At 37.7% G+C, this 15,327-nt stretch overlaps 1 protein-coding gene across 1 annotated transcript in view; it reads left to right on the top strand.

The window, feature by feature from the left end:
- The first annotated feature begins 1,761 nt into the window (after positions 1 to 1,761).
- Positions 1,762 to 15,327, top strand: part of cdk5rap2 (CDK5 regulatory subunit associated protein 2) — a 49,226-nt gene continuing 35,660 nt past the window's right edge. Inside the window, 14 exon segments of the mRNA XM_058757858.1 lie at positions 1,762 to 2,026; positions 5,284 to 5,342; positions 5,778 to 5,842; positions 7,660 to 7,770; positions 7,907 to 7,983; positions 10,024 to 10,138; positions 10,222 to 10,403; positions 10,492 to 10,633; positions 10,975 to 11,028; positions 13,328 to 13,462; positions 13,939 to 14,058; positions 14,471 to 14,563; positions 14,695 to 14,913; positions 15,106 to 15,276. Coding sequence (XP_058613841.1) covers positions 1,974 to 2,026; positions 5,284 to 5,342; positions 5,778 to 5,842; positions 7,660 to 7,770; positions 7,907 to 7,983; positions 10,024 to 10,138; positions 10,222 to 10,403; positions 10,492 to 10,633; positions 10,975 to 11,028; positions 13,328 to 13,462; positions 13,939 to 14,058; positions 14,471 to 14,563; positions 14,695 to 14,913; positions 15,106 to 15,276 — 1,596 coding nt within the window. The 5' untranslated portion in view covers positions 1,762 to 1,973.

Raw genomic sequence — 15,327 nt, forward strand, 5'->3', positions numbered from 1 at the left:
ATATAGACCAAAATTTTGTACCAGGCTGTAAACGTTTTTTTCCGCAGTAAAGTTGGCCATTTTAACATGAGGAGTCTATGGGATTGACTCCCTTTTGGAGCCAGCCTCCAGCGGCCAGTCGATGTATTGCAGTTTTAGTCACTTCCGTGTTGGTTTCAAGAGAGGGAGCGGGAGGTTGCCGCTTGATTTCTATAGACATTCCCTGCGTCCCAATGTGCATACTATTCACCCTATCTGCCCTAAATAGTATTGAAAACTACTATCACGTAGAATTTAGGATGGATATGCACATTGGGACGCAGGCACTGTTTTAAAATAGCAATTAAAATAAAACACTTACTAAAGAAATTGCCATGTAACCATTAATCAACATCAAAGAAACCGTGAACATGCAAATGTAATATATTTATTTTAAAATTTCAGGGGTACTTAAATTATATACTTAAAGTATATTTGGCGAATAAGGTTTAGATGACAAAAAGTTTTTGGAATGCCTGCATTTACATGTAAATAAGAATTAATGTGAAGTTCACACACACACACACACACACACACACGGAGAAGTGGGCAGCCATTTTTTTTGCTGTGGTTCTTGTGGTTCTTTCATTAGGCCATGATTTCCCCACACGACTTGTATGCATTTTTAATGAATTTGTATGCATTTTAATGAATTTGAAAGACAAAAGCCTTTCAAAGACATAACATAAACCTGAAATGATTTTCGTAAATCCAGTGGTCAAATGCTGTATCGCCACCTGACTAATGACTGTGTGGATGTCCACAAAACTGGACTTTCTGAATGTATAATCGGTAGGCTATTTTAGAAAGGAAAATGTAAAAGATGAAAAAGAGAAATTAGGGAGAATCAATGAATTATGAATAATTTATTGCTATTGTGTGAATATGTAATCATGCAATCCATAAAAAGTAACTGTAGTCTGATTACGAGTATTTTAAAATGTAACTTACTCTAATTACAAGTACTTAATTTTTGGAATCTGATTACATAATCAATGAATGATGCATAAACCTCATCTGATTCTGTATTTAGTATCTCCTGCCAGCAGATGGCAGTAGATAGTCTATTTACAAGCAAGACATTCACGTTTGCAGTTGCTAAAATGAAAGTTACATCATATTAATAAAAATATATTTAAAAACATAGATGAAACAGATTCATAACCTCTTTTAATGTTTACAATATTATCTGTACTGTTATTGCTCTTGAATTAGAATTACAATAAATGTGTGATATTCACATCATTTTTAAATCTCCATTAATATGTGATTAATGTTAAATTCACTCATAAATGAGTTTAAGTTACTCAGAATCTTATTAATTTATTCTACTAAATGCCATTGGGTTCTTAAAATTAAATTCAACAAACAATGTGTAATTAAATAATGATTTAAAGGTTATTTCAATCCATATATAATTCGACAGTTTAAAAAAAAAAAACTGTTCGGGCGGATTACAAAAATGTAAATCTATATTCTTGCTTTGCTTACAGCCTGACGCCCACAATTGACTTGACAGCCAATAGGAGTGAAGCAGAGGCGGGCTAATCGACCTCTTCTGTCCAATCATCTTGCACGCCTCAGCAACGCAGCGCACTCTTCGCCACGAAATCTTTTTAATATTCACAAAATAACCCTCACTATTGGAAGGGTACCAGGCAATATCAGCATAATAATGAATATTTATAAATTTCACCATAGGATTCAATAATATTTAATAAATATTCATAAGATAAACTATTCTCTACAGTGGAATTTCGAGAACCGCCCAACTCCTTAAGTTTTGCGCGTGCTCGCACGGTGATGTCACGGATTTTAAAATGGCGGTTCCAACGTCTGCTTTGAAATTACATTCATAATCTACCGCTCACAGTTCAAAAATAATAAAACGGGTATCATGTTTTGAGAGAAATAGTGTTCACAGGTAAAACAAAACACTCTTATTTCGATCCAGAATGGATTCTGTGGTCGGAGAGGATCAAACGCTGCCGTTTGACATCAATCTGAGGTGAAGCGCTTTATTTTTTTAATTTCTGTCAAGAGTCTGTCAGGTTAATTTAGCGTTAGCATGTTAGCACGAGGGGAGAAAACATTTAAAATAATTCGCGAAAACAGTTCCTACCAAATGTTTTCAGTCTGTTATGCATCATTAAAATTTAAAAATGTGTAGTGGTAATCCATTCGACAGATAAAACTATAGAGATGAGCTAACGTTAATTAACGTTACAGCACGTTAAACTATTCTGCGAAGTCGTTAATATAACTAACGTTAATTGTTTTAGTTTTGTATGACTTCATTTAACCTTTATCATGATTTATGTGGTGAATGGGATGCTTTTATTCTGTATTATCTCAGAAATTATACATTTGTTGTTATTGTTTATATCTTACACTTTCATCCGTCTGACAGTTATGTGTTATTGACAGCTGCAAAGACCAATGTCCATTAGTTGGTTTCATTCAGTTTCAATTCATAAATGAATGCGCTTCCAATATTTGTACGTTATACTTAAGAATGTTTAATATTTTTGTATGTTTGTATTGAATCTAAAAAAGTCTGAATCCAGCTTTTGTGGTTGTTATTATTATGTTGTTTATCGTGTGTGGAGTTTAAGTTTGAATCTCACAGCCTTCGTGTTAAAAACAAAACACACATGATCCTCCTAGTTAAATATAGCAGGGACTCGATCTCAAAAGCATCTGGGCACACGAGGCTGTTTTTGACATTGTTTACTGCGTTCAGGAGTCAGATCAATGTTTGAGGAAAATATTTTGGCGAGTCAATACATTCACAAACCGTGATCCGACAGGGATCATTAAATAATTATAATATAATGTATTAATAACATTTTATATGCATCAAATGCACTGCATTAAATATAGCCGTCTGCATTAAACTGGATGTGTCATGCATTAAAATAGATGTATATTTGCATTAAACAAAAGTGCAGTTAATAAAGTCGTATGCATTGAATGCAGACCAGATCAAATTCAAGCAGACTTGAAGAGTTAGTTTATTAGTGCAATGCATTAATTGCACAGAAAGCATTAAACACATTGCATTCAGTTTCAGTTTCTAAAGTGGCCTTAGTTGTGCTGTTGAGTAATGTTGACAGACAGAGAGAGAGTCTCTAGTTGCTGTTATGTGTTGATCATGCGCTGTCATAGTAGAAAACACATTACTTCCTTACTGGAAACGGCACATAGCGGAATAGCGCTCCTGTTTATTATCTGACGCATTGATCTCAAAATTTTTACCTTTCTCTGGCCATGTGAACATGAAGGACTGATTTAGGTAGGTTGTAACTATGTTACACCTGTGCTGCTTGTGTATAGAGTTAGATGTGCAGCTGTGTATTTGTAGTAGATCACTGCTTTTTCTCAGAGCTCAGACTTTGTCAAGTTCAGCAGCAGGTCTTTAATGGGCAGGAGTTGAAGGACTCTTGGGGTTTGATGGTCAGGTTTAGAGACCGTCTGTGCTGTCCTGATGGTCGTGTCATTACAGTGTCACCTTTATAAAGCAGGTGGTGAGCCTGTGGGGAAACACGAGACGAAAGCTGATAGCAGTCAGCTGCTTGATTCTCTGACACCTGAGAGGAGCTTTTAACCAATTTAAATACAATTCTGAGACTAACACGAATGTGAACCCATAAGACAGTTATATAATAGTTTGTGTGTGTCTTCCTGTGGCTAGCACAATGCTAACAGTGCAGGAAAACACGAGAAGAGGAAGTTGTTTGGCTGTGATGTGTTGAAGGTGTTGTATCCGTTTGGCTTCATCCATCCTTCTCAAAATACTGTAGATTCAAATAAACAGATGAACAATAGTGGTGTTGAGAGACACTGTTTACATTGTTATTGAGCAAAGTTGCACCTGCTATTGTCTCCACGTGAATGTGGTCTCATGAATGCTATATGTGTATTATGGTAGTTGTATTTTTAGGCTGCATTTTTGTAAACACACACAAGATGTAGTGGTCATTTGGGAGTTGTGTTGTTTCAATGGCTGATGCTGATATGGACATATGGCTGATCTGAGAGGAAATAACTAGAGATCTAAACTAGAGGTCAACCAGTAATCAGTAACCGGTCTCTCTTAAAATAAACTTAAACTCAAAATATTTATGTTGGTCAATATCTATTTTGAACATAATTAAACGTTTTTGTTACTTAAAAGATAATTTCAGCTAGTTGCCAGTGCAACATTTAGTTAAACTTATAGCTTACTGAAAAAACTAAAACTAAAACTTGAAATAAATTCAATAAACTGTATAGACATAAAACTAATAAACCTGAAATTGCAATGAAAATAGAAAATGTAAGATAAAAACTAATTCATAATATGAATAAAACTTGAGTTCTTCACTCTAGTATTTGAAAAACAAACAAGCAAGGTTAATTTTTATGATATTTAAATGACATAATCCAACTTATTAGTAACCAATTGTATGAATTAAAATGAATGAACACTTTCTTTTTTTATTCAGGATATTATTTTACTCAAAATAGGCTAATCATATGCACTGTTAGGCTAATTTACAAGTTAGATTTTGAAAATTATATATTTTCAAATGTAAGTATTTGAAATACTTTCAAATAAAATGACATAAATCAGCAAATGCTACTAATTTCAAATATCGGCCTAAAATTGGTCAGGTTGAGATATTGGATGTATAAGAAAGCATCAGATGCTTAGACCTGCGAGGCTCTTCTGTTTGACAGCTGCTCAGTCTTATGTAAGTCCAGTGTGCTGAGTGTCCCAACGGGCTTGCTGTAGGTCTGGGTGACTGTCAGAGGAGCAAAGGGGATTGAACTTGTTCGGAAGCCAAGAGTTACAGCAAATACACACAAACACAACATAAACATGCTTTAATCTGTACATTCACATTAGTTTCTGATGGCCTGCTTACATCATGCTCTCGCTTGTAGCCAGTGCTGCACTTTAAAACGGTTATGAAAGCACACACACACTTTATTTCTGCTCCTGCCTTGAGGTTGGGTTATGAAAAGCATCCACAGACGTATGCATTTTCCATCCTCTCAGTGTTTGTGTGTGTTTCCATGAGCTGGATTGCCAAATAGAATAGACGCTGTAGTGTTGAGTGTAACTGCTGGATATTTGCACCTGCTTCATGGATGAACGCTGACAGTTTTGTGGCTTGGTTGTGGTTGCAGTGTATTTGTCTTGCCGTTTTGCTTTTTTTTCTAAACATAATTTTTAAACTTCTGTTTGGCTCTTTGTGTTGTGTGTTGTTTATGTTGCAGTATTTCCAGGCTGCCAGAGTCTCTGAACAGCGGCAACTTCAGCATGGACAGCATGACAGGTACAAACACCCTCATGTCTCATAATGTAATCTGTAAACAGAAAACACAAATGAGAAATTGGTGCTTTTTAACTGTTTTGCAGATTCTTTCAAGGATGTAGATCTGTGTACTGTGTACCCTAGCACATTTAGGGCTTTAGCCTCTGTTGAATCATCGAGACCGTTTATGTAAAAGAACAAGATGAAAAGACCATTATTTTGTTCTTCCCTCCAGCCTTTTACCTTTAACTCTGTAATGAAGACACACAGTCTGACACACTTGTTGTATTTCTCTCTGATGTTTGTCCTTGCGTATCAAACCACATGGTCTTAATCAGATTTTCATCAAAGCCTCAAAGGGTCAAATGAAAATAAGTGAGACAATGATCATTTCAGGAGTGAACAGAAGTGTGTTTGTTTTTTTCATTTTTTCATCTGTTGTCTTGTCGTCTGCAGCGCCTCTGTTTCCAGGGCAGAGGATGTCTCCAGCCAAAGCTCTGACCATGAAAGATTATGAGAACGTAAGTACAACAATATCAAAATGTTTGCTTTTGTTTGTTTTCTTATAATGAGAGAGAGAGAGAAAGTTGGTGAACTTTTTAGGCAGCTGTGCATATGAAGCTTAAATGCTTTCTTGGTAGGCAGCTCACATTTCTAAATCGCATTTGAACAGTTTTCTTGCTTTTTTGATTTATTGATTTGGAACTAAACTCTTTTGATTATGAGCTAATAAAGAAATAAGTTTGAGTAAATCTGTTCAATTTTAGATTAAAGGAATAATTTACCCAAAAATTTAAATTTGAAAAATGTAAATTTACTCATCCCCAGGCCATCCAAGACATGGATGAGTTTGTTTCTGCATTGAAAGAGATTTGGAGAAATGTAGTATAACATCACTTGCTCAACAATGGATCCTCTGCAGTGAATGGGTGCCGTCAAAATGAGAGTCCAAACAGCTGATAAAAACATTGCAATAATCCACAAGTAATCCACACCACTCCAGTCCATCAGTTCACACCTTGTGAAGTCAAAAGCTGTATGTTTGCAGGAAAGAGATCCATCATTAAGCCATCACTTCTGACTCTGTAATCCATAACTCTTCCTTCAGTAAAAAAAGCCCATCTCCTGTTGTTCTCTCACATCACAATTAGAACTGTTTTGGAGTGTTTTTGCTTGTAAATAGTTCTTGATCTGTATATATTTCTCCACTGATTCAGACAAGACAATTTTCACCAGAGGAAGTGTGATTATGGACTCGGTTTGAAGTTAAAAACATCTTAATGATGGATTTGTTTCTTCTAAACATGCAGCTTTCGCTTCACAAAATGAAGTCTCGATTACTTGTGGATTATTATTTTATTTTCATTTAAATTTCTTCAAATCTGTTTTAATGAAGAAACCAGCTAATCTGATTTTGAGTACATTTTCAGCAAATATTTTTGAACTTCATTTTAACAGGTCGGTATGCAACTAATATGGTTTCTTTGGCAGTAATGATATTCTGGTATGGAATATCTGCCTGTCCATTTAAGGAAAAGTGTTTGTTTATTTCTTTGTACTAAGATAAAGATCTGTGTGCTTTCCTGTGGCTGTGTGTGTCTGAATGAGAGAAAGTGTGTTTGTGTGCTGTAGAAACACAGAGATCTTTCAAAGCAAGGTACAACTGCCCATCACTGTGGTATCTGTGGTTATTCCACACTCTCTCGTTCTATTTGTATATCTTTCTTCCCTTCCCCCTCTTTTTGCCCCAGATGTTGATGTGAAAAACGCTTGGAGTACAATGACGCACAGTTCACTGCCCTGCCAGTCTCTCTCTCTCTCTCTCTCTCTCACACACTCACACTCATGCCAACCCTTATTACTGACCCACACACAGCCTGTTATAGTCGCTCTGTTTCTCTTTTAGTTCTTGTCTCCTCCCTCCCCATCTATCTTTCAGTTATTTGGAGAACAGCTTTCCTTATGTTTATTCATGAATGAGTTTGAATATTGTAATAAGGAAGAACTGCATATTCAGAAACATTTCAGTATGAAGGAAAGTTGAAAAATGAAGAAGGTTTTCTCCAGACCGTGAATGAGTTGTTCAGTCTGGTTTTTTGAACTAGATCATTTGTAAGATCTGACTCAAAAGAATCACTTGCTCATGAATCTGAACTTTCATGAATGTCACAGGAAAACTACTGTTTTTTGTGAATAACAGTATAAATTCCAATTTGTTCCTTAAAATATTCCACACGTATTGCTTAAATAGAAGATTCGGGTACATTTTCTTCTTATTTGTATTGTCTGTGTGTAAATAAGGAGTATTTTGGGAATAATTTCCATGGTTCCCCTGCAGCAAATCACAGCTCTGAAGAAGGAAAACTTCAACCTGAAGCTCAGGATCTATTTTCTGGAAGAACGTGTGCAGCAGAAATGTGACGACTCCACTGAGGACATTTACAAAACGGTGACTGACACACACTGTCACACACGAACAAGTGCACACGTGACACAGTTCATCCCTTCATGTTAAAGCAAGCAGTTGTTTTGTGCTTGTTGATCTCAGTTTTTTATTATTGTATGTAACTTGTCTGTTTGTGTAGAACATTGAGCTGAAGGTGGAGGTGGAGTCAATGAAACGAGACCTGGCTGAGAAACAAGAACTGCTTGTGTCCGCATCGTAAGTCCTGCCCACTTGTTTACTTCCTATTTTTACTAATCATTGGTACGACATGATAGAGCATCAAGTGATAAATCCTGTTTCTTCCTTGTTCATCTTGATGATTGTTTGCTGAAACAATTGCTACATTTTCTCTCTTGACTTTTGTTTTTATCTGTTTCTGTTTGACAGTTTCAAAGTGTAGCTTCACCCATAGTCAAATTTGATTGGTCCAAAACTAAATTCCACATAGCCATTAAACATCAAATTGTTCTTATTGACTGTGAATTCATTATATAGTTGCAACTTTTTGCTTTAAGTGGGACAGAAAAATGAGTTAAATTTTTTTTTACATTTTTCTATTTACATATCAGTCTATTTTACTGATGTGGCTTATAATATTAAGAAATACCTGCACCTGGTTATTACTCATTTGTGCTTTCAGGTGAAATATTTAAAATTGAACACATGTAGAAGGCAATACAGGTGCTGGTCATATAATTAGAATATCATCAAAAAGTTGATTTATTTCACTAATTACATTCAAAAAGTGAAACTTGTATATTATATTCATTCATTACACACAGACTGATATATTTCAAATGTTTATTTCTTTTAATTTTGATGATTAGAGCTTACAGCTCATGAAAGTCAAAAATCAGTATCTCAAAATATTAGAATATTACTTAAGACCAATACAAAGAAAGGATTTTTAGAAATCTTGGCCAACTGAAAAGTATGAGCATGTACAGCACTCAATACTTAGTTGGGGCTCCTTTTGCCTGAATTACTGCAGCAATGCGGCGTGGCATGGAGTCGATCAGTCTGTGGCACTGCTCAGGTGTTATGAGAGCCCAGGTTGCTCTGATAGTGGCCTTCAGCTCATCTGCATTGTTGGGTCTGGTGTCTCTCATCTTCCTCTTGACAATACCCCATAGATTCTCTATGGGGTTCAGGTCAGGCGAGTTTGCTGGCCAATCAAGCACAGTAACACTATGGTCACTGAACCAGCTTTTGGTACCTTTGGCAGTGTGGGCAGGTGCCAAGTCCTGCTGGAAAATGAAATCAGCATCTCCATAAAGCTTGTCAACAGAAGGAAGCATGAAGTGCTCTAAAATTTCCTGGTAGATGGCTGCGTTGACTGTGGACATCAGAAAACACAGTGGACCAACACCAGCAGATGACATGGCAGCCCAAATCATCACAGACTGTGGAAACTTCACACTGGACTTCAAGCAACATGGATTATGTGCCTCTCCACTCTTCCTTCAGACTCTGGGACCTTGATTTCCAAATGAAATGTAAAATTTACTTTCATCTGAAAAGAGGACTTTGGACCACTGAGCAACAGTCCAGTTCTTTTCTCCACAGCCCAGTTAAGATGCTTCTGGCGTTGTCTCTGGTTCAGAAGTGGCTTGGTAGCCCTTTTCCTGAAGACGTCTGAGCGTGGTGACTCTTGATGCACTGACTCCAGCTTCAGTTCACTCCTTGTGAAGCTCTCCCAAGTGTTTGAATCGGCTTTGCTTGACTGTATTCTCAAGCTTGCGGTCATCCCTGTTGCTTGTGCACCTTTTCCTACCCAAATTCTTCCTTCCAGTCAACTTTGCATTTAATATGCTTTGATACAGCACTCTGTAAACAGCCACACCTTTCAGTAATGACCCTCTGTGACTTACCCTCTTTGTGGAGGGTGTCAATGTTCGTCTTCTGGATCATTGCCAAGTCAGCAGTCTTCCCCATTATTGTGGTTTCAAAGAACAAGAGATACCCAGAATTTATACTGTAGGGATGGTCATTTATTCAAACTCAAATGTAAATATTCTAATATTTTGAGATACTGATTTTTGACTTTCATGAGCTGTAAGCTCTAATCATCAAAATTAAAAGAAATAAACATTTGAAATATATCAGTCTGTGTGTAATGAATGAATATATTATACAAGTTTCACTTTTTGAATGGAATTAGTGAATTAAATCAACTTTTTGATGATATTCTAATTATATGACCAGCACCTGTAGATATAAGACATGGATCTAAATTGTGTGTGTTTGTGTGTGTAGGAAAGCTTTAGAGAGTTTAGCGAGTCGAGGTGTTGATGATGGCAGAGAGAAAATGCAGAGAGAAATGGACTCACTCAGAGAAGCTTTCAGCATTCGGATTCAAGAACTCGAGGAGGTAAAACAAACCCTACAATGTTTATAACAAATGCTTGGGAATGTGTCCCCCATCTTTAGTCATTGCTTTATCTTTCTCTTAAGTCTCTGCAAGCTGCCCAAGAGGAGCTGGAAAGCATGGCCTCCATTGCTGAACAGGAGAAGCTGAAGAATCTTGGATTGGAGAAAGAGCTGCAAGCTGCCAAACAATCAGGACCCTCAGCTGATTCAGGCTCCACCCCCGAACGGGTCAGAGAGCTCCAGCAGACCCTTCAGGAAAAGGAGAGGTGATTCAGAAAGAAATTAAATTACTGAAACACCAGTTTACATTAAAAAAGTGTAACTATTAACATATCCCTGATATGATTTCCAAAGTGCTATTGAGCAGCTGCAGGTGTCACTCAAGAATCAAGATGCCATGATTGGAGAGCTTCGGAGCAATGACCCAAAACAGCCAATGGCAGAGCAGATGGCACAGCTGAAATCCCTTATTGGCCAAAAAGACAGTCAGCTACAGGTTAGTCTTTTAAGGCTTCTTTACACAGCAGAGTTATGGCTGTTCTGTGCCTGCTTAAAATTCCTAATGCTGCATAAAAGCCAGTTTAAGTTATACCTGCTCTGACTCACTTCAGGTTCTAGTATAAAAGTATACAGTCGACATTGCTGTGTAAATGCATTTATTCATTACACAGTCTGTTTAAAGACCACTAATTTCCAGTTCAGAAGTCCTTCTATGTTACTTTTGCATTGTAAATTTGGCATTAGTTTTGTAAAGCACAACAGCTTTCATACATCAAGGTTAATGCTATCTGTAACGTGCATGAACAAACTCAGAGTAATGTTTTGTTTATTTTACAGGCTCTTAGGGAAGAGCTAGACCGTGGGAAAGAAAATGCAGAAAGAGACAAAGAGGTAAGCAGACAGCTGGTCACATTGTGTTACCAGAATATTCCTCTTTGTGAGTACTTTTAAAGAGTAAAATTTGCTTGTAAGCAAGCCAGCATGATGATATCGGCCTGTGTGATTCATTGGGTGGCTGTTTCTTACATGACAGAAAATTGTTGCAAATGGAGAAAGGGGCTTGAAGCAATTGAAAGCTGATTCATCCATTCCAGCAGCATTAAAATTTCAGGGTTTTTCTTTGTGCACTCATAAGAATAATAGTTTAAATCTGTTCATCAATCTGATGCACCCTAAATAATCCCTGTAAAATTATCAGTAAAAGTCCTGTGTCGTACTTGTAATTAAAAATGACAGGAAAGCCAAAGAGTGTGAGAACCCTGTTGAAGGGCAATGTGTTAAGCTGGATTAGTTTAGCTTTGCCACGGTCTTTGACTGTGGCAAATGGAAATCAAACATTAAAAGTTTGGACAGTTGTGTGCATTTGTTTGGGTTCAACTTTTGAAACTTTTGACATTAGGATATTCTGGGTGTTTGACATGCAATCGTTTATGAGGTTTGTAAGTGATTTTTAGTCATTGCTAGGTGGTTATGTGTTCTGGCCAATGTCAAGAGTCCACTTTAAAATTTCTGATATTCTGCTCTGTAGATATGGCTGAGGTCCGTCCTTCAGTGCTAATCTGTGAGATTTTCAGGTGAACAGAGATGTGCAATCTAAGATATTATTCATGTTTATAGCAAAAACATTGTGGCACTAGTTATGCATCAAAGATTAATATTTGGTGTTTGGGGGTTTGTTCGGATCATCAGAAATATACTGTTTCACGCATATGTTCCATGCATAAGTGTGACCTGCAACATCCTCAAGACACAGCAGGAGCATCAGTGGCCCAAATACAACTCTTCTCATCGGAAGCCTGCTGAGCTGAGTGGATTACTGTGTACTGTGTATGTGTGTGTGTTAGCAGACGTTGTGCACATCACCCAAAGGATTTCCTGTGTGTGTTTGTGGATTAAAGGGTTTAAGTCCGCGTGTGGGCAGAGCGTAGTCAGTTCAGATTCAGTGCAGAGCAAGACGGACAGAAAGACATGGAGGCAGATGCATAGCAAGATAGCATGCATACAGATCAGAAAATTGTAGTGTTGGTCTGGTGAACATGCGTGACCCATGTCGTGTATGTGGCGTGTGTGTGCAGGGCGGTCAGTGTCGCTGGTTGTTCAGCGCATGTGGCCGTCTGAGGTTGGCGGTCATCCTTTCGCACGTGTTGGGCTTGGAGTTGCAACGAGATGGCCGCAGCGAGTTCCTCTGCGGAAAATGCGTGTTTTTACTCGAGCGCATTGTGCAATGCGACGTCGGCATTGGACAGCTGCAGGAAACGCATGCTGCTCAGCTACAACGGATGCAGAACGAGAGAGATAGACTGAAAGCGCAAATCACAAACAAATATAGACAACATAACCTGACCAAACTAGGTGGAAACGTACCTCTTAAACAGGAAGTTCAGACTGGAGCAAGCTTAAATACTCCAAAACAGCTGCAATGCATTCGGCGACCTCAACCAGTTCAACCAAAGCAGCAACAAACGCGGATTGCCAGCATCCAGGACACCGTAGGAAGAAGTCAAGGGCTTGTTTCTGTGAATTCAGGTGGTGACAGCCAACAGGAGAAGTTTAAAGGTCGATTGAGGAGGTGTGTGAGTCTTGAGCCGCTTAGTAAAACAGATCGTTCTCAACGTTCGAAATTACATTCTTCTTCACGTCTAAGTTTAAAAACCGCTGGCGTGCCGGTAACCCGACCTCGCTCTCTTAGTCGAGACTATTTGGACGTTGTAAATAAGAAGAGCGCTTTGATTTCACGGTCAACTTCCCTCCAATCGGTGGCCCTGGAGCAGTATGACCACGCCCTCATCAGTGCATCACCCCTCAGACAGACACGCCCACTGAGAGGCTCCACCCCCACAACCGTAGAAACGACCTCGCTGGTGTGTGATATACTGCAGCTCTTGAAGAGTGTGCGAGGAGTGCGGCCTGTCCCAAGATGCAACAGTAGCAAGATTCCAGTATTAAAAAATCCAAGTTATTTACATGGAAACGCCCACAGTGTTGTGTCTTGGAAATTGAGGCTGGAGAGAAGTCTGAGAGAGATGGAGGAGGATTTTAATGATGAATACACACCTGTTAAACAGGAGGTACACCGCTTATACACAGATTTTGATGACTCTCTGCCTTCTCAAATTATACCTAGGATGTTAGGGCACTGCTTAACAGTTTTTTTAGCGGCAAATTTAATACATGTTTTTGTTTGTTGCAGGTGTTTGTTGAAAGGCAGAATGAATTGAGAAGATTGGAGCAGAAAACCAGACAGCTGACTGAAGAACTGAGCACGGCCAAGAGCAGCAACCAGACCCTCAAACACACACTAGAAGAAACAGAGAGAGAAAAGAAGGTAAATACTCTGTAGACAAACCCTCTCCGCATGTAAGCAAACTATGCCAGGGTTTTTATTGTTAACTTAAATTAAAACCCTAAAAAACATTTTCCTTACTTGAAATTATATAATGAAATCATATTTAACTGATATATAACAATAAAACTTGAAATTTATTTCAGCTAGTTTCATTTTCATTTAGTTTAATTTGATAGACTAAAATAACAAAAACTAAAGCTGAAATAAAAATGAATAAACTAATAAAAAAGACGCACAAAAAAAACACTACAAAGATACTAAAACCTTAAACCAAAATGAAAATAGAAAATTAGAAAATCTCAATAACACCAAATAAAATAACAAAAATTACATTACCCTCTTTAACATTGCCAGTAATAATTTTAGAAATTGGTTTCATGCATACATGATTTCTAAACAGAAAATTGTCATTGAATTATTGTGTTAAAGTCTCATTGGGTTCCTCTGTGTTTTAGACTCTTTCTGATGAGCTGCAGGAGAGAGAAATTGACCTGGCTGCAGAGAAGAAGAACTCTCTGAAACGAGACAAAACCATCCAGGGCCTCAGTCTGGTTCTCAAAGAGAAAGAGAAAGAGGTATGATCCAGTCAAACGTTGAAACTGATTGATTTCTTTTTTTCTTTTTTCTGTCAACAAAAATACAGTGTTAGAGAACAAAACAAGTAGGGAAATTCAGAGGAAAATAAAACAAGTGCATAAATAAAAATGACAATTTATATAAAAATGTTTCTATATGCCAGATTTTCGATTATTTCTTGATTTAATGATAATAGAAACATAAATCTGAAGCAAATGCTTTACAGTTGGGATTAAATTTAAGCAATCTTTCTTTGTTAATGTGGTATTTGCTTGACAATGGTTTTATAATGTATTTGAAAACAATCTCAAATTAATTGATTTTTTACTAAAAACTAGAATGCTTTTGCCAACAAAAACTACTATAAAATGTGGTTTTACCTATATTTATCCTTTATTTCTGTCTCTTCAGATAGAGGATCTAGCTGGTGATCTTGAGGAGAAAGATCAGGCTTTGGCTAAGGCTCGAGAGGCCCTTCATAAAGCCAAACTACAGAAATATCAGGTATGTGCGATTTGTGCACTTTTCAGTGGTGAATTTGAACAGATTGACAGCTGGAGCTACTTAGTTGCTAAAATAGTAGGTGGGTGAAGGAGTTGTGTAATGTGTGCATTATGTTCTTCTGTTTGTTCCAGGGGGCTGAAGACCAGCAGTCTTTACTCCTGGAGCAGCAGGCTGAATTGTCGCGGCTCCAGGCGGAGGCTCACTCCTCACTGCTAGAAGCCAAGAGGCTGCAGCGTGTGCTCGGCAGCAGAGATTCAGAACTGTCCCTTCTTCAGCAGGCCAAACTAGAACTGGAACAAGAGCTGGAGCAACTACAGCAACAGAAGAAGAAGGGAGACAAGACCATTAACGTGAGTAGCACAGACACACATGCTGAAACAAACAAAAAAAAGCATTGCAATAAACAGCAGTATTTAACTAAATGTCATTACAAAGACAAATTACATGTGGCATCAATTTAAAATGCTCAGATGAACCAAATGTTGAAATAATCATTTTTAATTATTGATTTATTTATTTTTACTTCTGTTTGTTTACTGCAGGATCTTCAGAACCATTTAAAGAAGGTAAATGGCGCTCTTGCTGACAGAGAGAACGCTCTAGAACAGCAGCGTCTAGAACAGCAAGAACAAAACCGTGCTGCTGAACAAAAACTACAGAACACCATAGAACGACTCACAGCTAGCCTGAATCATAAGGACCAGCAGCTGCAGGTATACACACACACACACACACACACACACACACACAGAGCTTACACACAA

Source organism: Onychostoma macrolepis, chromosome 21, assembly GCF_012432095.1.
Source record: "Onychostoma macrolepis isolate SWU-2019 chromosome 21, ASM1243209v1, whole genome shotgun sequence".
In the NCBI taxonomy this organism is placed as follows: Eukaryota; Metazoa; Chordata; class Actinopteri; order Cypriniformes; family Cyprinidae; genus Onychostoma; species Onychostoma macrolepis.